General features: G+C 41.4%; 1 protein-coding gene across 1 annotated transcript in view; it reads left to right on the top strand.

The window, feature by feature from the left end:
* Positions 1-16,237, top strand: part of LOC123746838 (uncharacterized) — a 73,985-nt gene extending 57,748 nt beyond the window's left edge. Inside the window, exon 2 of the mRNA XM_045728634.1 lies at positions 8,436-16,237. Coding sequence (XP_045584590.1) covers positions 8,436-9,709 — 1,274 coding nt within the window. The 3' untranslated portion in view covers positions 9,710-16,237. The remainder of the gene's footprint in view (positions 1-8,435) is intronic.
* Positions 16,238-24,731: the final 8,494 nt, after the last annotated feature.

Below are 24,731 nucleotides of genomic sequence, written 5' to 3'. Positions count from 1 at the left end.
TGTAATCGAAGACTTTAATGGCAAGCTTAAAGCAGAGAATTGCCTCGTTTGGTGCGGCGGAGACCCTCGTTAACCTTATAGCTCTTCGTGGAAGTCGAATTGCCATGCTGTAGTTGTGACCCCCTGTCTGTGGCTCATATCAGTGATCTCGATAGCGACCCCTATCAGGAACTGTTAGTGAGCCTATGACCCTATATGTGCCCCCCCTCCCCGTTAGTGATCCTTTCTTTGATCTAGTTAGTGATCCTCTGTGACCTCGATAGTGATCCAGCCAGTGACCTTACCTTATCTAACACACACACACACACACACACACACACACATTGACCTATTGACCTCACCTATTGACGGTTGAGAGGCGGGACCAAAGAGCCAGAGCTCAACCCCCGCAAACACAACTAGGTGAGTACAACTAGGTGAGTACACACACACACTATGCAAGGTACTGAGGGCAAAGACAAGGTGGACTAGGGCACAAGGACAGCATCTTTAATTTGAGGTATAATAGGACCAGAGGACTTAGGTGGAAGCTGGAAACACAAGTGGGCTGAAGGAATGTAATGAAGTACTCATATACCCTGTACGGGTGGTCAAGGAATGATCAGAAAGAAGCTGTAGAAGCCACCTCCATCGACATCTTTCAGGCCAGATACGATAAAGAAATGGCTACTCATAATGCCTTTGTGTTATACAGGTACTACACATCCGGATAGTCCGGATGTCCATGATGCCCATATCCGGATGACAGGAGGTTTGTCCGGATAAAAGTATATAGTAAATTCGTGATGCAACAGATAAAAGGTTAGCAGGCGGAGCATATGCTCCCCCGTAGTCACTGATACATAAGTACTGATAGGTCAGTACACGGGGAGGGTGGCACTGGTGGCACTAGTGACGTCACTGTGCCATAGGGAAGGGGGGGTGGGGAGTACTGCAGGCATCACTACAAGTATAACAGGGAACACTGGACAGCCGCTGCCACTCTGTTGCCTTCCACGCAACAGCGAAGTCGACCTGCCATGTATTGAATTTTCCCATGTCTGACTGTTCACCAACACACTGCAATATGAACCACCACCAAACAGTGTAATATATACATGCAATCGATGCCAAAAAAACATGGGATGTGTGAGTTACATATAAACTTGATATGTTTTGTTTGAAGTAATTTGTGATTTACTTTAGGGGTAAGCCTCATTGTGATCTCATCTGCCACCTCAAGTTCTTGTATGTCCTTCTCCATGCTTGAGATGCGTGTATTGTGTGTGTATGAATGTGTGTGTATATGTGTGTGTGTGTGTGTGTGTGTGTGTGTGTGTGTGTGTGTGTGTGTGTGTGTGTGTGTGTGTGTGAATGTGTGTGTATATGTGTGTGTGTGTGTGTGTGTGTATGCACAAACGAATGTCAGAAACTATAGCTTAAAACCTGTAAACATCACTTGCGGTACTAAAAATAATCGTACAGGTCTACCACCTAAATAATATAACAATTTCAGTTCTCAGAGACGTTTTATTTATGTAAACAATGTATATATATTTAGGCCTATGTTATTTCTACAGATTTGTAATCACATTCTCTCTTGTGTTTACAGGTGAGAACATGAGAGAGTTTGTATCTGTGGGAGACAACGGTGATGGCCAAGCAGTATCGACCCCACATGTAGGGTAAGTGGCTGGCTGGCTGGCTGGCTGGCTGGTTGACTGGCTGGCTGGCTGGCTGGCTGGCTGGCTGGTTGACTGGCTGGCTGGCTGGCTGGTTGAATGGCTGGCTGGCTGGCTAGCTGGCTGGTTGACTGGCTGGCTGGTTGACTGGCTGGCTGGCTGGCTGGCTAGCTGACTGGCTGGCTGGCTGGTTGGCTGGCTGGCTGGCTGGTTGACTGGCTGGCTGGCTGGCTGGCTAGTTGACTGGTTGGCTGGCTGGCAGGCTGGCAGGCTGGGTGGCTGTCAGGCTGGCAGGCTGTCAGGCAGGCCACTGGCTAACAACATGTCATCTACTTACCTTACCCACTCTCCTCTTTTATACTCTTTACTCCCCCCACCCTCCGGCTCTCTTCTACTTTTCCATCCTTGCTTCCCTCTCCCACACCTCTTGGTTATTTCCTCACCCCATTCTCGCTATTATCTCTAGTCCTCTCTCCTCTATTTATCCCTTCCCTCTTACTCCGTTTATCTGTTCTGTTTTTCCTCTTCGTTGAATCTCTCGTCTCGTCAATTTCCCCCCTCCTGCCTACATTTCTTCTATTCTCCCCCTTCCTACTGCTATTTCTCCTCTCTTCTGCTCTCCTTTCCCTCTTCCCTCTTCCCCTTTCATCTATTCGCCCCTTTGTGTGTGTTTTTTTTTTGCTTTCCTCTCTTCTCCAATTTGTCCAACTAGTATTGGCATCCTTCCAGGGGGTTTTTGGGGGAGGACACTGCCACAAGCTGTTCTAAAGCCCGTCTTTCCAGAAGCTGTTAGTCCAGAAGTTGTCTTTCCAGAAGCTGTTAGTCCAGAAGTTGTCTTTCCAGAAGCTGTTAGTCCAGAAGTTGTCTTTCCAGAAGCTGTTAGTCCAGAAGTTGTCTTTCCAGAAGCTGTTAGTCCAGAAGTTGTCTTTCCAGGAGCTGTTAGTCCAGAAGTTGTCTTTCCAGAAGCTGTTAGTCCAGAAGTTGTCTTTCCAGAAGCTGTTAGTCCTTAAGTTGTCTTTCCAGAAGCTGTTAGTCCAGAAGTTGTCTTTCCAGAAGCTGTTAGTCCAGAAGTTGTCTTTCCAGAAGCTGTTAGTCCAGAAGTTGTCTTTCCAGAAGCTGTTAGTCCAGAAGTTGTCTTTCCAGAAGCTGTTAGTCCTGAAGTTGTCTTTCCAGAAGCTGTTAGTCCTGAAGTTGTCTTTCCAGAAGCTGTTAGTCCTGAAGTTGTCTTTCCAGAAGCTGTTAGTCCTGAAGTTGTCTTTCCAGAAGCTGTTAGTCCAGAAGTTGTCTTTCCAGGAGCTGTTAGTCCAGAAGTTGTCTTTCCAGAAGCTGTTAGTCCAGAAGTTGTCTTTCCAGAAGCTGTTAGTCCAGAAGTTGTCTTTCCAGAAGTTGTCTTTCCAGAAGCTGTTAGTCCAGAAGTTGTCTTTCCAGAAGCTGTTAGTCCAGAAGTTGTCTTTCCAGAAGCTGTTAGTCCAGAAGTTGTCTTTCCAGAAGCTGTTAGTCCTGAAGTTGTGTTTCCAGAAAATGTTGCTCCAGAAGTTGTCTTTCCAGAAGATGGTGAATTAGAACCTAACCTTTTCAAACGTTGTCAGTCTTATTTCTTCTCGAAGTTTCCACTCAGAATCACGAGTCAACATCATGACGCCTCGTCATCATGTTGACTTCTAACATAAAATACTTTAGTTTGAGCTACAGAAAATGGCCACAACAGATCTTGTCAAACATATATACACCTATATCTGGAGTCCAATATTTTTATATACAATATATATATATATATATATATATATATATTTTTATATATGAGTGTGTGTGTTTAAAAAATAAATAAATCGCGGACAGCGATGTTGCCTTAGTTATATATATTTACGTAACTCATCCCGCGCTGTGATTGGATGAAAGGGACTTCCTAGACCAATCAGCGCATCACATTGTTTTAAAATAGGCCAATTGGAAGCAAATGTTGTGGGCTAAGGCCACTACTCTTTTGTCTGCGGTGCCTCGTGTAACTCAATCACTCTCACTCTCTCACTCTTTTCCACCTCCCTCCGTAGCAGCTGTCGTTCCAACTGTGACTGTGTGGGGCAGGTGTGCGAATCCTTCACCCTTCCGCCCCTTTCCCTTCCCACCCACCCCCCCTCGCTAGCCCCCCCCCCCCTTCCGTCACCAACCCCTTCCCTTGTAAGGATGTCACGCAAACCTCCCCCCCCCCCACTCTCCCCCACCTCCCCCTTCCCATCCGGTGCACTCTACCCAATAGTCGTGGTTAGTTATCCACGTGTCTGGGGTTAGTGTCTCCGGGGGTTGTGGAGTGGCAGCTTACTGTGTCTACGAGACGCTCTCAGATGTAAGAACATGGCGTAGAAACAGGAATCGGGACTCTCCTTCCAGGCTATCTGCACAACATTTGTTAGACGAAGACTAGAGTATACAGCATCGGCATGGAATCCTCACCTTGTGAAGCATAAAACCATAATTGAAAAGTAGAAGGGTTTACAATAAGACAGGCGCCACAGCTAAGACGGCTAAGACCCTTAATCTCACAACGTTAGAGGATAGAAGGAACTGAAGGGATATGATCACACTATACAAGATACTGAGAGGAGTAGATGGACCTACTTTCATATTGAGAGAAAGTAGGACCAGAGGACACAGGTGGGAGGTGGAAACACAAATGAGCCGAAGAAATGTAAGGGAATACTGGTACCCTATACGGGTGATAAGCAAGTGGAATGCTCAGGAAAGAAGCTGTGGAAGCCACCTCCATCCACAACTTTAAGGCCAAATTCGACACAGAATATAAACGTCATAATAGTTTGACACACAACAGGTCCAACAAGGCTGCGAGGCTGGGCAGGAAGAGCTACACCTCACTCCCCCGTAAACACTGTTAGATATGATGACTCTACCACACACTTCCAGCTAAGGAGGAAGGTTTCGACCAGGAGGCCTGGTCGACGACCGGGCCGCGGGGACGCTAAGCCCCGGAAGCACCTCAAGGCAACCTCAAGGTAACCACAGCACAAGATTAAAAAGCACCGATTCACCTTCTGTGGTTGAGTGTTCAATAAACCCTTGAACTATATGTTTAACACTTCTCTATCCCTGTCCATGGAGGACAGAAGAAAATGTATATATGCTGGTTAGCATTGCAACTGTGTGGCCACGTCTGTGGTAGGAAATAATAATAATAATAAAAAAAAAACACACAAGATGAAGCGAAGGGAATGAATAGGGGAAAGCGCCAAGCCATTACAACTATATAGCACTGGGAAGGGGTCAGGATAAGGATCAGGGATGGGACGGGTGGAAGGAATGGTGCCCAACCACTTGGACGGTCGGGGATTGAACGCCGACCTGCATGAAGCGAGACCGTCACTCTGCCGTCCAGCCCAAGTGGTTGAACACCACAAAATGAAGAAACGACGAAATTTCCGTCCATCCTGGACCATTAGCAAGACGTATTTGATGGGAGATTGATCGATTGCTGAAGATTAAGTCACGCAAGAAGTTGTACGGGCACCATGTGATTCTCCCATCACATATGTCTTGAGAATGATCCAGGACGGACCGAAACGTCGTCGTCGACTCATCTCCTGGTGTGTGGTTTGGTCATATATCTTCCGCCACGTTATTGTGACTCGTCGTCTGCACTGTCAGGTAAGTACTGGTTGGTATACTCCTTCGACTCCCTTTTTCCCCACCCTCTCCCTTTTCTTCACCCTGTTCCCCACCCTCTTCCCCACCCAGACACCCACACCTCTGTCATTCACTTAGTAATGAGCTCAATCTTTATGGGGACGCTGAAATCTGTTCTTTATGTGTATTCTGTGTAGGAGGGTGTATGTGTGTGGTGCAGTACTGTGGAGGGTTGTGTGTGTATGGTGCAGTACTATGGAAGGTTGTATGTGTGTGGTGCAGTACTGTGGAAGGGTGTAGGTGTATGACACAGTACTGGTGGAAGGATGTAGGTGTATGATAACAGTACTGGTGGAAGGTGTAGGTGCAGGACAAGAGGACACAGGTGAAGCTGGACACGCAAGAGAGTGGAAGACATGTAAGGAAGCACTCGTACCCTGTAAGGTGGTCAACAGGTGTAGTGCATGAGAGAGAGAGAGAGAAAGAGAGAGAGAGAGAGAGAGAGAGAGAGAGAGAGAGAGAGAGAGAGAGAGAGCTCTACTGCCAGTGGTGAAGGACATGGGTAGCTCAGCAAGGTCATGCAGAGCTGATTATTGATTATTCTGTTAGTGTGGGCGTGGGCGTGTGTGTGTACGGGCGTGTGTGTGTGTGTGTGCAGGTGTGTGCGTGGGCGTGTGTGTGTGTGTGTGAGAGAGAGAAAGAGAGAGAGAGTTAGTTTGCGAGCGAGTGTCCGAGTTTAGCTCTTAAAATATAGCTCAATTTATGAGTTTGGGGCCTCAAATGGTTAGTCTGAAGCCTCAAATGGTTAGTCTGAAGCCTCAAATGGTTAGTCTGGGCCTCAAATGGTTAGTCTGAAGCCTCAAATGGTTAGTCTGGGCCTCAAATGGTTAGTCTGAAGCCTCAAATGGTTAGTCTGGGCCTCAAATGGTTAGTCTGAAGCCTCAGATGGTTAGTCTGGGCCGCAAATGGTTAGTCTGAAGCCTCAGATGGTTAGTCTGGGCCTCAAATGGATAGTCTGGTCCTCAAATGGTTAGTCTGGGGCCTCAAGTGGTTAGTCTGGGGCCTCAAATGGTTAGTCTGGTCCTCAAATGGTTAGTCTGGGGCCTCAAATGGTTAGTCTGGGCCTCAAATGGTTAGTCTGGTCCTCAAATGGTTAATCTGGGCTTCAAATGGTTAGTCTGGGCCTCAAATGGTTAGTCTGGGGCCACAAATGGGTAAGCGAGTCGCCAGCTTTACTATGCAAATTAAATATTATTTCCTTTAATTGTTCAGTGTTTGGGCGGGCGGTTGGTATAGACTACACTCCCTGGGGAGAGGGGGAAAATATAGGTGAGGGAAGAGAGAGATGAGATGTGAAAACGGAGGTGGGAGGAGAAAAAGATGGGGAGAGGGGGGAGGATAAATAGGGAGAGGGGAAAGAAAGATGATGATAAGGGGGAAATAAGATGAAAGGGAGAAGAGAAAGCTGTGAATTATACAAACTGAAGTTGAAATATAAACATTGTAAAGCAAAAATAAATTAGTTTAACATAAACCAGTTCCATGATGAGGCTGGAGTTGACCACGAGAGGTGGCATTTAGTGGGCCAACCAGAGGCTTAGGGCCCGTGCAGGAATATCCCTGGAAAAAAAAAAAAAAAAAAAAAAAAAAAAAAAAAAAAAAAAAAGAGAGAGAGAGAGAGAGAGGTGGCATGATGGATATATATATATATATATATATATATATATATATATATATATATATATATATATATATATATATATATATATATATATATATATATATATATGCGAACAAGCCTGAATGGTCCCCAGGACAATATGCAACTGAAAACTCACACCCCAGAAGTGACTCGAACCCATACTCCCAGAAGCAACGCAACTGGTATGTACAAGACGCCTTAATCCACTTGACCATCACGACCGGACAAAATGAGGTGATAGCCGAGGCTATTTGAACCACCCCACCGCCGGCACTCGGATAGTAATCTTGGGCATAGCATTTTACCAAATCACCTCATTCTTTGGGGCACACGTGAGGAACACAAATGCGAACAAGCCTGAATGGTCCCCAGGACAATATGCAAAGAATGAGGTGATTTGGTAAAATGCTATGCCCAAGATTACTATCCGAGTGCCGATGGTGGGGTGGTTCAAATAGCCTCGGCTATCACCTCATTTTGTCCGGTCATGATGGTCAAGTGGATTAAGGCGTCTTGTACATACCAGTTGCGTTGCTTCTGGGAGTATGGGTTCGAGTCACTTCTGGGGTGTGAGTTTTCAGTTATATATATATATATATATATATATATATATATATATATATATATATATATATATATATATATATATATATATATATATATATAATATATATATATGTATGTATGTATGTTGGAGTGAGGTTGAGTGTTGTAGCTGGGGAGGTGTGACGAGGGTGTGTCTGATCTATAATACAGCCTCCACCGATTGATAGATAAAGATTAAGCCACCCAAAAAGGTGACATGGGCATGAATACCCCGTAAAGCCTCCACCGCCATGCAGTCCTGTTCAACGTGCTCTCACAACTTTTGTATAATCCTATGTAATTTTCATGTCTTTGTTTGCACCTTTAGAATCAGAGAAGAAGGTTGTCTTCATTGAACAAATTGGAATCTGCTGCTTTCACAGTTTCCAGTTTCCATTGTCGGGGAGAGGAAGCAGGTATTCAAGCTTATTTAAGTTTTTCTAAGTCATCTACTGACCTTCCCTAGACTGTAACATTTGCCTAACTCCTAGGTACCTATTTACTGCTAATTGAAGAGAGGCATCAGGTGAAAAGAAACGTGCCTAACCATTTCTGACTCTCACAGGAAGCAAACCCAGGATCCTCGATTGTGGATCGAGTAGGTAGCCCACTGTGCCACACTTGACTAAGTGTTGCAGCAAGGTACAAGAATTCATCTTGTCATTGAGGAACTTGTTTATTCTTATTTTGAAATTATATTTGAATTACTGTATAAGGGTTATTATTAAACTTTACAAAAATGTTTGCATTACTTTGTGTTCATTCTGTACTTGGTGTCTATTCAACTCATCGTTGCCATTGTTACCGAGTCTACCTAGTCCTGTTTGACTGACTCCCTTTATGTTTTTCAGTGTGTGTGTACCTGGTGACTGCTGCAGTGCTGGTGGGATGCTGCTATGGCGTGGAGATGGCCAAGATCATGGAAAAGCCTGGTAGTTTCCTCACCACCTCTACTCTTGAATGGGTGGACCTCCATGCTGGCCAGACACCACCCTCTCATGCACTCTCTGTTACTGAAGGTGGTCCCCTCTGGTGCAGGGCTCGACAGCATGCCAACATGATAGCGGGTGCTGTGGTAGACAGCCTCTGCCATATTCCATTCATCAATAAAGTATTTGAAATTAAGGAATATGAAGTGCTCGTGTCTATCAATGAATCAGCCCGAGTGGTGACTGTAGACTGGGACAACCTTCAGGCAATTCCTTCTCGTGGCATTGCCACGCCAAATGTGCTTTTGGCTATTGCCAAGACTGATGAAGGCAATATTTTCCCCGGGTATGTTGATGTGCAGAAACGTCGAGCCTACCTGCTGAAGGATGGCAAGTTCCACGAGCAGGTGAGTGCCATCATTCTGACTGAGGACGAACCAATAAACTACAAAGTGGATCAGGTAGTCCGTAATGAAAAGCACAGCCAGATAGTGACATCAGAAGAAGTTGTCTCCTTGACCACACTAACCAACTCCAAGAATGAGGACCAGCTGGTGAGTGACACCCTGGACTACACTGTCAAGGAAATTATCTACTGGGGCCGTGTGAGAGGCACTGTCACGGGTCTGGACGCTACTGTGACAGATCCATCAGGTAACATTAAAGACATCACCTGGGGCAGTGAGAATGAACTAGATCACTTAGAGCAGCAACGGGTAGAATTTGAATTACCAGCTGGTACTGGAATCAATGTGGAGCTGATTGCTGTCATGCAAAAATATGAAGCACCATACTCGGCCAAACTTACAGCTGTGTATAAGGATGGAGAGCGTCGACCACGTGCAATCACTGGCCTCCACATGCACAAACACCTGATTGAACTCCGAGCTAACTTCTCCAGGCCCTACTATCTTTCCAATAACACTGAGATTGAAGGAGAATTTGTTTCCTCACAAATTCTCATCCACTCTACCACAACGACAACCACAACGACCACTACACCATCCCCCGAAGGAGAAGCAACCTCAGAAGAAAAGCCAAAGTTGGATTCCTTAGCCACCACAACGGACGGTGAAAACAAGCTGCCCATTGCGCAGCAGATGGGTGTAGGCGACACAAGCTCAACATTAGTGCCGGGACTTGTATTATTATGTTGGTCCCTTCTGCTGGCACTCTACCTGCCTTTTAAGCACTGAGCTCATATCTACCAACACCTGAAATGCCTGTGTCTCCCTCAACCCACCCATCCCTCCTGTATAATGCTGTCAACCCTCAGCCTTTGATACAAGGGAAGATTTCCAAGTTAAGTCAGGCAGATAACTAATGAAAAGTGCCACAATCATTTTTGCCACATATATGTGGCAAAGGCATCTGCAGACACTGATATCTCTCAATGCTGCATCAGTATTATTTAAGGTCAAATAATTTCACTATAGAATTATCACTAATATAGACTTGCTCTCAAATAATATATTACAGTATCTTGTTTCTCTTAGCATACTGGTCTCATCCACATTTGTGTAGTAGATGTTTGCAGTAGTTACTTTGATGAAATGTGATTAAAAAATGCAACATACAAAACAGACAAATCTCTCAATATATTATTCATAGGAACCCTGTCAAATATTCATTTGATCCTGTACAGCACAATTAATTCTTTTGCTTGGCAAAGTCTCTCAATCCTTTGTATATGTTAATCAGACCAGCCAGAAATAATCTTTTCTATAATAACAAAGGTGACAGACATATTAGGCTGACTCAAAGATATTAATCGTCAGAGAACTTGATATGTAGATGTTGTAGTTTCAGCATTATCTTACTATTGTGTGTGTTTCTTTGAGGGTAAATATTCCCCCTTAATCTTCAATCCATAAATAGGCAGGCAGCCTTATAAATAAATGATGTATTAACATACAAGAGTAGTAGAGTAGTAACCTGCCTTTTTCATTATAAACATATTTTAACTTTAGGTGTCTGTTAAATAACCAGAATTTCTACTCTTCCTTTAGACTAATGATTATTCTACGTGTACAGTACTGTATTTGGTTAGTAAAAAGAAAACTAATAATAGATAGTTAATGAAGTGTTTTTTGTTCAGTGTTATCTATCATAATCTTTTTCAAATTTATTTTGTGAAATAACCATTTAAAGAAGGTAATGCTGTATAGATTGCTTAATTATGTGGCTGCAGCAGGTAAAGGCAGCAAGCAGAACATTTCTCATAGTATCAATATCTTAAATAATAAAATAATGTACTCAGCCCCTACTAAACAACTGAATCAAACTTAACCATATATACAAATACTGTATACACAAACGTATGCATTACTTATTATTTGGCTGCTTTAGTTCGTTATATTAATGCAACTTCCAGATAAATGTGTTGTTTCAATTTTAGTTATATTTGTACAAATGAATAACAAGTATTATGGGCATCTCAGAGTAACTTCACTGGCTCAGGCAGAAATTTAGATATAGTACCATACTGTAATTTACATGCTCGTAAACAATATCATAATTTAAAATTACAAAATAAAAACTCCCTTGTAATACATATGCAGTATTTTGTGTAATAATACCGTATCATTTATTGCCATTTTTTACTTGTCTAAAATGTGGCTCAAAAGAAACTGAAATGTTGAGGCGAAAGACATTGATGTTAACATCAAACATCACTGCTTTCGGCTTCCAGTAACATCGGCCAGGAAAATTGGTCAGCTACTGAAAATTGGAAAATCTGGAATTCTGTACTTTCAGTGTTGGCTTGCCATCGCTAGTTGGAAAGTTTGTTTTTGTATTGGAACTTGACAGCTGCAGGGATGGTACATCCTTAATAAAACTCTGTAGAAATACATGATATAGTTAAAAACTGTTGTGTTAGATGTAAATCACCACAAATGATGGTAGAATTCTTTTGTTAGTTCATTAGATGCCAGTTGTATTTTTTTACAAAAAAAAATAATGTTAAAAATAATAAAAGTATTAAGTATTTAGTCTCTAGAAGCTAAAACAATGAAAGATTGTAACAGGCAGTTTGGCACTGTTGTTCTTTTTACTGGTTATATAATTTTTGTCTGATTATTCAGTTTAATTGTTACTTATTTTCAGAACCCTTTTGTTTTAAAATACAATACAGTATCCACTCAATTTAATTACCTGTATGGGGATATACCCCTTCTCCTTAAATTAAATTGGTTGCTAAATCCAAAGTTGTTAAATGTTGGTAATATTTTAATTCTCAGAGTAATTCTGAGTATTCTCAGACCCCCAGATACTTTCTTATTGAAAATTATACAACTCCCTCTACCCCTCCTCTTCACACATACACACACACATTAAACTTCCTATTCCACCCACCAATACTTGACTCCTTCCGACTCGACTACAGTACGCTCTCTCCTGACAGAGGCACACTCATTTTTCCCCTCACACCCACATTCACAGACATTCATCCGTCCCACGCCAACTGCAGAGACACACTGATACATCTCTACAGTCATTTCAGGAAAACGCGGAACAGTCCCACACCCAAACAAACACATTGTGGAATTTATTGGCCTAACAAGGGCGAAGTTATACCACAACAATCCCAATGATAGTTGTTTGTCTACCTAGTTGCAAGCCTCGTTAATTCAATACCAATCATAATCTACCTTTACAAGATATTGACTCGGTAAATAAGGATCTCAAAACCAGCCGTTAAATCCAGCAGGGCATTAAATCTGAGGACTTTAAATCAGCCAGATACTGCAATTCCATATTAGTATTTAAGCAGTTTTCACCATATGGGCTGCCCTGCTTTGAAAAAAAAAGATACATTATTTAATAACATTTAATATCCTGTGGAGGGGAAAGGTTGAGGGGGTTTTGAACAAATCTGTCCCAATTAAGTGATATTGTATATCTGCAATTATAATTGTCCGACCCCTCGCAGTGTTCGAGAGAGAACTTGATAAACACCTCCATAGGATACCTGATCAACCAGGCTGTGACTCATAAGTTAGGCTGCGAGCAGCTGCGTCCAACAGCCTGGTTGACCAGTCCAGCAACGAGGAGGCCTAGGTGATAACCGGGCCACGGGGACCCTAAGCCCCGAAACCAACACAACGTAACCACAAGGTATCACTAAAACAAAATTGTCCCAATTAAGTGAGGTACTGTTATATCCTTGTTTAAACAAATTTGCCCCATTCAGTTACGATGACTCTCTACTTAGTACTGTAATCTGCCCTACTTTAGTAAGGTATGATGTATCTCATTTTTTAACATGGTAATTAATACAGAATTATTTGTGTAGCCTACGCTCCTCTGGTTAAACTGTCGTCATCAATATCATCACTATCCTCATCATCCTTATCACTATGCCTTTCATCGCCATCCCATTTACCACATACTGCTGTCATGGAGCTGGGTTACAATTGATAAAATCAAGATAATGAACTGGAGAGCTTTGTCAAGTACAGTATTTTGAATTACTATTGTCAATTAAAATAAATTATTTTGTTAATTTTATAATAATGGAGCCTGGACTAATTTCTGTATTATTGCACTGTGTTATTTTATCTACTGTATATAGTTAAATTAATTTGTTTAAGATACATATATTTTTTCAAACTACTAATTATGTATCAAGTTTTTTGTGTTAATGTTCAGACTTGTAATTTTTTTTAATGATTATACAGCTATCAATATCATCTTGATTCATAGCTTCTCAATCTAACTCCCTGTACAGTATAGCAGTTTCATCTTAATTATTTTGTGAATATATTATTGTATTAACATTCCTTTAAGTACACACAGAAATCACAATAACGTGATACTGTACTGTATGGTACTGTATATCAAATGAACAAATCCACAAGGGTTTGTGGATTTGTTCATATATATATAACATGATATATGGTATCAAGTTATTGTGATTTCTGTGTGCATTGAAGTAGTCAGAGGTACAACTATTTGGTTGACAGAGCGGTTAGGCCTCAGTGGAAGCCTCGGGATCCTCGTGAGGGCAGTAGCACTCCAGATTGCAATTCTTTTGACCATGTTGTGGTACAGTTGACTAGAGGGCATCTGGGGACACTCAGTGCATAGGTTTGAACCCTCATCATCAAGGCCCTTGTTGATTTGTTCATTCCTTTAAGTCATAGTCTACATACCTGCACAATTAACTGCATACATTATTTGTATCATTAAATAACCCTTTGTAATGTAAACAATAGGTACAGATTTTACTCCATAACTTACTATTAATATGGTGTTTCAGGAATTAATAAAAATATTCTTAATCTGCTAAATTTTTTATATTTTGTGGATATAAAATTCCTAAATTTCTGGTTAGTTTGATAATTTGAAAAGAGAACTGTAGTTCCTTTGACTTCAATGAGATAGTTGCTTCTTGAGCTGATGTAAATACAATCTTTTCTTTTTTAATTATTTTTTTTCAATGAGATTTTAATACTGTATAGTGTAGTAATTAATTTCAGTCAAGAAAATTGGGACATAAATATTTTATGTCAATTTAGACACTGTCTTAGCTAAGTTAGTGTCATTGGTTGTAACTAAATATTATATATATTTAGTAATATGTGTATTAAGTACCTGTATACGCTTATTGTCGAGTGCATATGAAAGCACATACGGAGACATGTACAGTGTAGGTTACTGTTGTGTGAACTAGAACCAATATTATTTATGTTCAGTATTTCATACTTTGAACTGCAGTCATAAAACTAAAAGTATGCTTCAAATAAATTCTCAGATCATAATTTAGTGTATCAGATGAGCAATTTAAGCACTAGTCAGAGATAAGGAAGTGGGTTCAGAAGCTCTTAACATAACTCTTCAAGAGTATGTGAATAAAGGCTCCATACATGACATAGTATGTTTCTGCTAACCTACCTTCCTACAAATTCATGGCTCGATTCAATAACCAAAAATATACGGCCAGATGAAAAATGCCACATAATAGCTGGCTAAAAGTTCAGCAATGCTTTAAAGGCCATTGTAGTAGATCTCTAAACATTGATTTTTTATCCATATTCAGTACAGTATTTCAGTAATTGGGAATGTAAATAGTATACAAAATATTTTTGAATCTGGATTCTTATTTGAAGTATATCATGTCTTTTTGTCATGTATTATATTTATTAGTTTCTATTTCACTACAGCTTCAACTTATATGTTTGCTTTGAAAAGAATTCGCTTTCATTTAGCTTTTTCCACAGCTATTTTTTTTAATATTGTTAGTTCACTCAGTTGATTATTGCATACTAAAACTCAAATTAAATACTTGTTTAGTGAATTCAAAAATAATCAAGTAGTTGGGGACCTCATTTAACATTAGTACTGTATGTTGTGGCCTGTTCCTTTCCAAAAAAAATATAATTTGTGTTATCAAGTCTGTCTAATGTATTGGTGCACTGTATGAGTAACCAGTTGAATAAGACCCAGATATCATTGTGTAGTTGCTAGCATTCTTCATGGCAATTTAGAGGCTCTATAGAAGCCTTTCTGAGAAGCCAGAGGCACTTTAGAACATTCAGTGCTAGCCAAAGGCTATATAGTAACCTTTCTGGCTGTTCATTGGCATCTTTTTAACCACAGCCAGGTGATTTGTAGAAATCTTTGATTATGGTAGTAATGGGCTCTGTAGAACCTTAATGGCTATCCAGAGGCTCTCTAGATCCTTGAGCCTCTCTATATTATAGCTTCCAAGAACAATTGTAGAATTATTACTGTATAACTCATGGAAACGTTTAGTTTGTGAAAGTTTCTGTGGCTTATATTAGAAATATTAGAAAGTTCATATAGCATGTTTGGACCTAAATTAAGAAAAAAGGAACATCCGAATGGCTGGATGGCACGTACATCTACTAAATTCAAGAAACTCTTTGCATAGCATATTAGGCATTATATATGTGGTTTGCATGGATCTCACATGAACTAGAGTGAGCCTTCTGTTTGGCAGTGCCTGCTATGGGTCTAGTCTGACTGTGATATGTAAGAGAATAGCAATTTGTGCCCACCAGAAGCTCATGGTTTTTATGCTGCATCTGTTAAGGTTTTGAAGCAGCATCAGTTTTCAAATGTCACAGGTCAATAGACTTGATTTATGTACCGGAATTAAGGGCATGGTGGCTGTGAACGATTTCAATCTTATTATTTTAAGAGTTTCTTATACCTTTCCTTCAATAGATTTACTTTTGTAAAATATATAATGTATAAATAAGATTTTCCTGATTTGGTTAAGGGAATTTATTGATGCACATACAGATACTGTATTTCAGTGATTTAATCCATCTTATGTATATACTGTAGCATATTTTCATCATAAAATCAATTAGAAACATTTGCTGGCTTTGCAAGCACAGCCGACACTTTTTTCGTTTAATTTTTAGTACAGTATTAGATTAAGAAAATTGAATTAAATCTTTGGAGCAGGATGGCAGGATTGAACTAGCATCCTGGGTCATCCCAAACATCCTGCTCCAAACATTTTCTCATAAATATATCACACTATTGTGATTTCGTTGTGTATTAGATGACATTTTGACTAATGCTTTACTCAAATCATGGGGTTAATGAATGACTGCCTGAGGCACTTGGATCAGCCAGCCTGTAAGGACTTAGCTGGTAATAAAGTTTTGAAATGCCTTTCTTCCCAAGCTGGGATTGACAAAGGCTCTGTAATGTATATAGGGTACTTGAATAAACAGTAAACCTTATCTGTCTTTGAATTACCTTAATTTTTACATTAATACTTGTTTTAATGGGAAGATATTTGTGCAGTGCAGACAAGTGCAGAACATTGGAACTTCTATTTTTTGTATGTCTTGTCTCCAGTAGTGGCAAGTTTGTCTACTCCTGGAACATGTGCTTTAAGCAATTTCAATCTTATCATTTTATCTGTTTTCATTACCCAAAGTGATAAAGGAGGTCTATCACTCTTTGAATGAACACTTGAGAATTAGTTGTATTTTTATGGCAAGTCTGTGGGGACATGGTTATACAGTATTCTTAAAACAAGTTTTCAATTGGGACAACACTTTTTAAATTTGAAACAATACAGTACTGTACTAGTAAACCACTTGAACTTATCGGTGAAGCGACACCCTCGCCTCTGGCTTGGTTGAAATAAGATCCGACACTCCAAGTGGTTGGGCACCATTCCTTCAATCTGCCCTTATATCCCAGTGCCTTGTCCTCATATCACATCCAAGTGTTATACTGTATGATTATACTTTTTATTTTTATTTATTTATTATATATAAGAAGGTACATTGGGCTGTGATAGTACATAACATTTGTGTTTGAACATTACATTCTTGCATGGCCACTAACACACGCAGCACTTCGGGCAGGTCCTTAATCTAACTACAGTACTGTAATAAAAGTGAAAATATTATTAGGTACTGTACATTGTAGTAAAATTTGAGTTTGACATAATTACTACACTATAAATTGATAGCATTGATTACACTGGTGAAGTTGCAAGTCCTAAGTATTAAAATAGATGTGACCCCCCCTATTCAAACAATTCAAATTACCCAGAAAACGAAACATAGAAAACGGAAACATTGCAACAGTGGCACAAGCGACCATCTGACGTCATCAAGACAACATCCTGCCCTCGCCGCCACATTCACAAGTTCACAACTCGACATCTAGAGACTTGGGGGGTTCAATCTACACGACGAGCCGACGGCTGAACACCTATATACCTGCTCTGCCTGGGGACCACCGGAACACGTGATGTAATTTTAACCATTGGGCGTCGGTACTGTCGTCAGGATATTCCTTTTAAACGGCCCAAATTGATACTAAGTCTGGCGCAGTTATCATATTGAGGCAGGAAAGTCTATAGATTTTTCGTTTTCCGATTGGATACAGTCGCCGGTGTCCGGTCATGAATTGGATGGTCTTGGTGGGTTCCTGGCACGTCGGGGCGTGGTGGGAGTTTGTCTCCTGCATTACCGAAGGCTACTGGAAGATGCTTTTACCCATTTAAGAGAGCTAGAGTTTAAGATAGGCCATTGCAGTTCTGCAGATTGTCCTGGACTTCGTTCGACTACCTACATAGCCTCATGTAGGTAGTCTACCTACATAACCTCAGGTAGGTAGTCTACCTACATAACCTCATGTAGGTAGTCTACCTACATAACCTCATGTAGGTAGTCTACCTACATAACCTCATGTAGGTAGTCTACCTACATAACCTTATGTAGGTAGTTCATTACATAGCCTTCCCGACTTGGTGCCTTCTTTTGATAATTACTTACTTCAAGTTCAAGTATGTTTATTGGGATAAGAAAGAAATACATCTCAAAGGGATATAGTAGCTTAGGCTACTTCTACCCCCCTATAATTACTTACCACTTACTACCCAGAGTTTACACGACTTCTCACTGGTCTGGTGTCACTGGGTGATGTCTTCCAGCTGGTCACTTGTGTAGGGGTCGGGCGCTCACCTCACTGAAGGATGCCAGGACACAAGCTTCTGTTTCTCGGAAGCAAATGCAGTATTTGGAGCTTTCATGCAGGAGACTACCTGGACAGTATGATCAGGATACCAGATATAATTAATATTGATGTGATAGAGTAAATGCATAACATGGAGTAGTAGGCTTGTATATTAAAGAGGATCTTGTATGCTCAGAGCTCGCGAACTCTACAAATAACGTTGTAGAGGTACTTGAAACCAAAGTAGATAAAAAAACTAATTATTAATATACAAACTACCACACGCAACAGTTAAGGAATTCACAGAGGACATAAAATAGATAACTGCCTCGATAATCTAGAAAATTCAGTACCAGATATAATCTTCCTTGGATACTTTAATCTACCCAGTGTAAGATGGAGAATAACAAACAATAACATTATAGCAGGAAATCAACCTGAACTACTTAGATTCGGCAAATCTAACCCATCAAACCTACAACTTAAAACTGATTTAGTTTGTCATATCTGAAACGCTTTGTGTATTAGTGGCTTTATTAAATGAACACACACTGCAATAATCAATTAGCCACTGTATCTTGCTCTTCTCTTTATATTAATAAAAAAATCGTCATTATTGGACCAGTCCCACTAACATCACACACAATTAAGTCTTTTGGAAGTGTGATTAGGATGTGATAACCAAAATACTGACCCCACAGTGATTAGGAGTCAAAACCCACAGTTTTATGAAGAAGAATGACCTTCGAAACTCAGATCAAAGTGGATTTGCACAGACTGCAAAAACATTTGATAAATTTTACTATAGTGTAATAGATCATAAAATGAGATCAATGGGAATAACAAAGTAGGGCGATGGATATTCGGTTTCCTGTCAAATTGCGAAAAAAGTAACAGTTGATCAAATAAAATCAACTCCAAGCACACTGAAAATCTCTGTACCTCAGGGCACGATCCTGGCACCATTACTTTTTCTGATTCTATTATCAGATACAGACAAAAATACAGCTTCAGACACAGCTTAGTGTTATCTTTTGCCAGACGAAACAAAAATCGGCATGAGAATTACTTCTATAGAAGACATTAAAAAACAAGTCGATATTAATTAAGTCTTCACATGGGCAACGGTAAATAACACTATGTTTAACAGTGATAAATTTCAGGTTCTTAGGTATGGTAAAAATGAAGAACTTAAACGAAATACAGGGTACAAGACACAATCAGATCTACTCATAAAAGGAAAACATGTAAAGTATCTGGAAATAATAATGTCTGATGACTCGATATTCAGTGAGCATAAGCAAGCAAGTATGGTGTCAGGAAAATAATAGGATGGATTATGAGAGCCTTCAAATGCAGGGATTTCACTACACTGCTCATACTATTCAAATCACTTGTGCTTTCCCATCTTGTGTACGGTTCGGTACTCGCTTCCCTTTTCAGAGCAGGAGAGAGTACTGAAAAAAGAAGGAATACGTATATACGGCACGCATAGACATGATAATGCACCTAAATTACTGGGACCGTCTCAAAGCTCTGAAAATGTGCTCTCTAGAAAGGATACGAAAGAGGTATCACATATAAGTGGAAGGTACTAGAAGGCCATTTTATAAAGTAAAATAACAACACATTGGATCAAGCAATATGGCAGGAAATGCAGAATAGAGCTAGTGAAGAGTAGAGGTGCAACTGGCACAATCAGAGAACACTGTATGAACTTTATGACTTTATGTTCATGACTTTACAGTATATGCTTGCTATATATAGCAATATATATGGTATGTTGCTATATATGATATAGCAATATAAAAATATATATGTTGTAAATAAATCTGGAAATATTTACGGAACAAAACTGGACATCTAAAAACAAAAAAGACCGTTTCTGCAAGAAGTGCCAGATCAACCGGGTTGTAGTGGATATAGGGGGGAAAGGGCCGCTCTAAGTTATCCCTAAACTGGCAGAACCCACTCCAGGTAAAATCTAAGCAAGGCATGATAGTCTTCCCCTGACAGGTGACAATTAGCCCCCAGGTTTGAGTTTTTCCCATCCCGGAAACGCGGGGGGCCACCCGGCACCAGTGCCGTCGTTTCCCCTAAATCAATAACGAAAATCCTCGGTGCCAAGCATCAAAACCACATTCAAGCCTAGCCTAGCCATCATCACTGATGCGTCACCCGACATCACTATTCTTGCAGTCACTGAGGGAGAAAGTTGTGTGTGGAACGTGTCGAGAGGTCATAAATGGCGATGTAGAGAGTAATGTGGGTAAACGCAAAGGAGTGGAGAAGGGTAGAGGCCAGTGTGGAAGGGTAGAGGCCAGTGTGGAAGGGTAGAGGCCAGTGTGGAAGGGTAGAGTCCAGTGTGGAAGGGTAGAGTCCAGTGTGGAAGGGTAGAGTCCAGTGTGGAAGGGTAGAGTCCAGTGTGGAAGGGTAGAGTCCAGTGTGGAAGGGTAGAGGCCAGTGTGGAAGGGTAGAGGCCAGTGTGGAAGGGTAGAGGCCAGTGTGGAAGGGTACAAATTTGTTTGAAAACGTGGAGTAGTTTTTTGTTATTATTATTTTTTACCACAGACGTGGCCACACATTTACAATGCTAATGGGCATATATACATTTTCTTCTGTCCTCCATGGACAGGGTGAGAGATTTGTCAAACATACGTGGAGAAGTGAAAAGAGGTTTGATAAAGTGCTGGAAAGCGCAAAGTGGTGTGTGGAACTGTAGGGATGTGTTAGTGTTAGTTACGTAGCTAGAGAGATGTCTGGGAATTATAGGAGTGTTTGGGGGATGTGTTACAGTAACTGTAGAAAGGCATGTGGATGTGTAGTCGTGTGAAGAATCTGAGAGAGTTCTCGATAAGTGCAAAGACGTGTAGGAAAAGTTAAGATAGGTGTGGGTAAAGTATTTGAGAGTTGTCAGGAAGTTTAGAACGGGACCCGAGGAGGGTGACGTGGAGCTTAACACAATATTAAAAAGTAACGTTGAATTAACATTACTTTTGGATGATGCGGCCACTGCAGGTTCGATATGTAAGGAAGGGTGAAGTGTGTGCAAGTGTCAGGATCTAAAGTTTAGATTTAGATTTTTTATTGAGGTAAAGGTACTTACATTGAAGATGAGTTACAAACATAATGTTGGATTTAAAGATAGAACTAGTACATACAATACCTAAAGCCACTAATACGCATAGCGTTTCGGGCAAAGCCGAAATTTCACTGTGATTTTAACAAAAAGTCGCGGAATTTGTCAATATTTTCACGTTTTGTAATTTGAACCAAGAGGAGAAAGGCATCGGAGATGAAACAGTTGGGATTTCCCTCACACAAAACTTTGATAAAAGCAAAAACAAAAAACTTTCCTGTGTGACACTTGCGTGAGGACTAATGCGAGGAAAGTCTTGAATAATAGATGGCGCCACTGGCACTCGCCCCTCAGCCAGCCAATATTTTATGCATATGGTCAGTCAGACCCTGTGGGCCAAATTTTGTGGTGGTCTAGATTGTGTAGTATGATGGTGAGGGTGTGGTAAGGGAGGGGGGAGGGGGAATGAGGTGTGATGTAGCCATTTGCCCGAAACGCATTGCGTAATAGTGGCTTTAGGCATTGTATGTACTAGCTCTATCTATATATAAATCCATTAATGTAACATCACTTGTATGTATATACCTTACCTGAATAAACATCTGAATCTGAATCTGATTTGAGGTCGTTGGAGAGGAGGGGGGGGGTGGTCGAATAGATGTTAAGGGGGTGTTGTTTGCGAGGTTATGGCGGTGTGAAGGGGGGAGGGGAAGGGTTGATGGAGACGGCATGGCGTGGTTCAAGTATGTTTATTGAGACAAGAAAGAAATACATCTCAAAGGGATAGAGTAGCTTAGGCTATTTCTATGGTGTGGTCATCTATGGCTGCGATGGGAAAAGATGTGCGGGTGTGGTCAGACGAAAGAAGGGCTCTATGGTCATTGTATGGTGGTCCAGGGAAGGGGGTAGAGTAAGAAGGAACGCAATTGAAATAGATAACAAGTAGAAAGAGTTTAATAAGTGGACTGTAAATAGGACTATACAAAAAATAGGTCACAAAACAATTGATCCAAATTGCATATATTAACCCCTGGGAATATAACAACAATGACTGCCACAAAACGCATCATATAATATGGGCGACCTTACTTGCCACACTGTTTTGACGACCTTGTTCTATATGGACGACCTTACACTGTCACGCATCACCTCTGGTCCTATAAAATACACTAACAAAGGTATTGGTAAACCAGAACAGTTATAAATTAAGGCCGAGGGATTGGTTGTATAACAACTACCAACATTCTTAATTTACTAAACAAACTTTGAAAACAGTCTCATTATAGGACAGATTTGTATCTACCTAATTACCTAGCCATATACGTAACGAAACAAGAGATTCAGGATAAATTCAATTAAGATCCATTCGTTCAAATATCTGAGTTACACTGTTAGACAGCTGCAGTATTCCGGTAAAGATACAGGAATATAGTTATCCTATCTCATCTTTCCGTTGGATGCAGGGATCTTCAGGATTTACATATCGATATTAAGACGATCTTAGAATACCAGAGTCGCCGCATTGTCAAGGTGAGCACATTCACCTGCTCCCTCGTAGTAACCGGTCTACCACCCTGGCTGGTGTTAAAGTTGTATGGGAGAGTCGAACCTTTCCAGCCTTGGTTTGTCTTCGTGAGGGGGAAGGTGTCAGATATTCTGTCGAAGAACATGTCTTCTTCCTAAACCAGTGCAATACATGTTGGAAGTTTGGGCATGTTGCTCCAGCTGGCGCATGCGCAAGTTGTTGTTGTTGTTATAGATTCAGCTACTAGTAGCACGGGCTATGGTGAGCCCGTAACTTACCTGGCACAGGAGCGGGGCAAGAAGCACGGGCTATGGTGAGCCCCTAACTTACCTGGCACAGGAGCGGGGCAAGTAGCACGGGCTATGGTGAGCCCGTAACTTACCTGGCACAGGAGCGGGGCAAGAAGCACGGGCTATGGTTAGCCTGCATGTGCAAGATATTTTGCCCTTTTAGTAGAAGTCCACCAATATTAAGTCATGTGTATGATCCCATCAGCTCTTACGGGCTCACCATAGCCCGTGCTACTTGGAACTTGTTCCGAGTAGCTGAATCTATAACGACAACAACATCAGCTCGTTGCATTAATTGCAGTGGTAGTCACCTTGCGCTCTCGCGATCCTGTACTCGTTTCAGAATGGAACTGTCTATCCTGTACCTTGAACACAAGAACAACATGTCCTTCAGACCATCCCTCCTGCTCTGGAATATTTAAATGACCTCACGTCGGTGTCTCCCTCCCACCTGTCCCTCCCTCCCCCTCCCACCTCTCCCTCTCCCTCCCCCTTGTCCCTCCAAAGTTTGGTGCTGGGATTGACCCTCTCGGACACTCTGACCACGGATCAATGTTCCATCCTTTGTACCTACGTCAGATAGTAGGTAGGACAGATGTGCTAGTCCTTGTGTGCCTTTGTCTGTCTTGAGTTCGTGTGTGTCCGAGTCTGTGACCGTGTCTGTATCTATGTGGTTTAGGCTCTAGGAAGCCATTTGTCCCCCTTACATTGTTACCTTTATCTACCTACAGTTTGGGTTCGAATCCCAGATGCGAGACCTGCCAGAGGTCAATGGCTCCAGGTATCCGTCCATGGGCCCTTGGATTTCGAGAAATCCGGGGGGCCCGCGGACCTTTCTTTTGTCCTATCCCAAATCCTTATCCTCATCCCTTCCATGTGCAATATAGTCGTAATGACTGATAATTCTTCTGATAATTACCTTAGCGTCCCCTTCCACCCACCCGTAGCTCTCTTCCTCCATGTGCAGGCGATGAGTCACAATAACGTGGCTAAAGTATGTTGACCAGACCAGTCCAGTTTCGGTCTAGGACGGACCGAAACGTCGTCGTCCCTTCACCTTCTAGTGTGTCGCCTGGTTCTCTTCCTCCATGCCTGGTCCGACCCTAGAGTTTCCCGTCTCGGCATCCCTATTGTCAGTGTGGATCCCTTTGGGCTCCAAGATGATGATGAAGATTAAGCCACCCAAAAGGTGGCACGGGCATGAATAGCCCGTAAATGGTGACCCTTTTGAGCCATTACCAGTATCAAGAGCTGATACTGGAGATCTGTGGAGGTGCGACTGCACCCTGCGTGACGGGAGATGTCTCCCGTTTTGGGCTCCATCTACACTCAGCTTACCTCCTCCCATCTGTCTCTTTGCTCTCCTTCCACACTGAGTCACAGCAGATGGTCACCTCCACCATCTTCCCAACAAGTGTGTCTCTTGGAAACCATTGACATTATCATCAACTAGAAGCTGAGGCCACAAACTCCCTCCAGTTGTCTTTTTCATAGAACGTGTGGAAATAATACACTCTTTCCTTCTCGCAAATTTAACAATATGGGAGAGAATAGTTGTGGAAATATTTGTTGTCCTATTTTTGTAACCGACTTATTCTGTAGAGCCAATAAAAATATGGGTCCAAAGTGGAAGTGCCGCACTGCAAGAGTTAATTACAATCAATATGTTATCCAGAGTTAAAAATGTATAATAATTCCAAGGTGCATATTAACGTTCAAGGTCACTATAGCTAGACCTAAATCTATTAAAATCACTATCACGGTTTACCAAAAATCCCAACTTTGTAGGTCGCTTTTTGTCCATTCTTACGCACATTTCCACATCAAGCAGCGTAGCAAGAGAATTAACATTGTAACGCGCCAAG

This window comes from Procambarus clarkii, chromosome 93 (genome assembly GCF_040958095.1).
Source record: "Procambarus clarkii isolate CNS0578487 chromosome 93, FALCON_Pclarkii_2.0, whole genome shotgun sequence".
NCBI lineage: Eukaryota > Metazoa > Arthropoda > Malacostraca > Decapoda > Cambaridae > Procambarus > Procambarus clarkii.
Note: the sequence above shows the minus strand (reverse complement) of the source record. Positions and strands in the feature narration are given on the sequence as shown.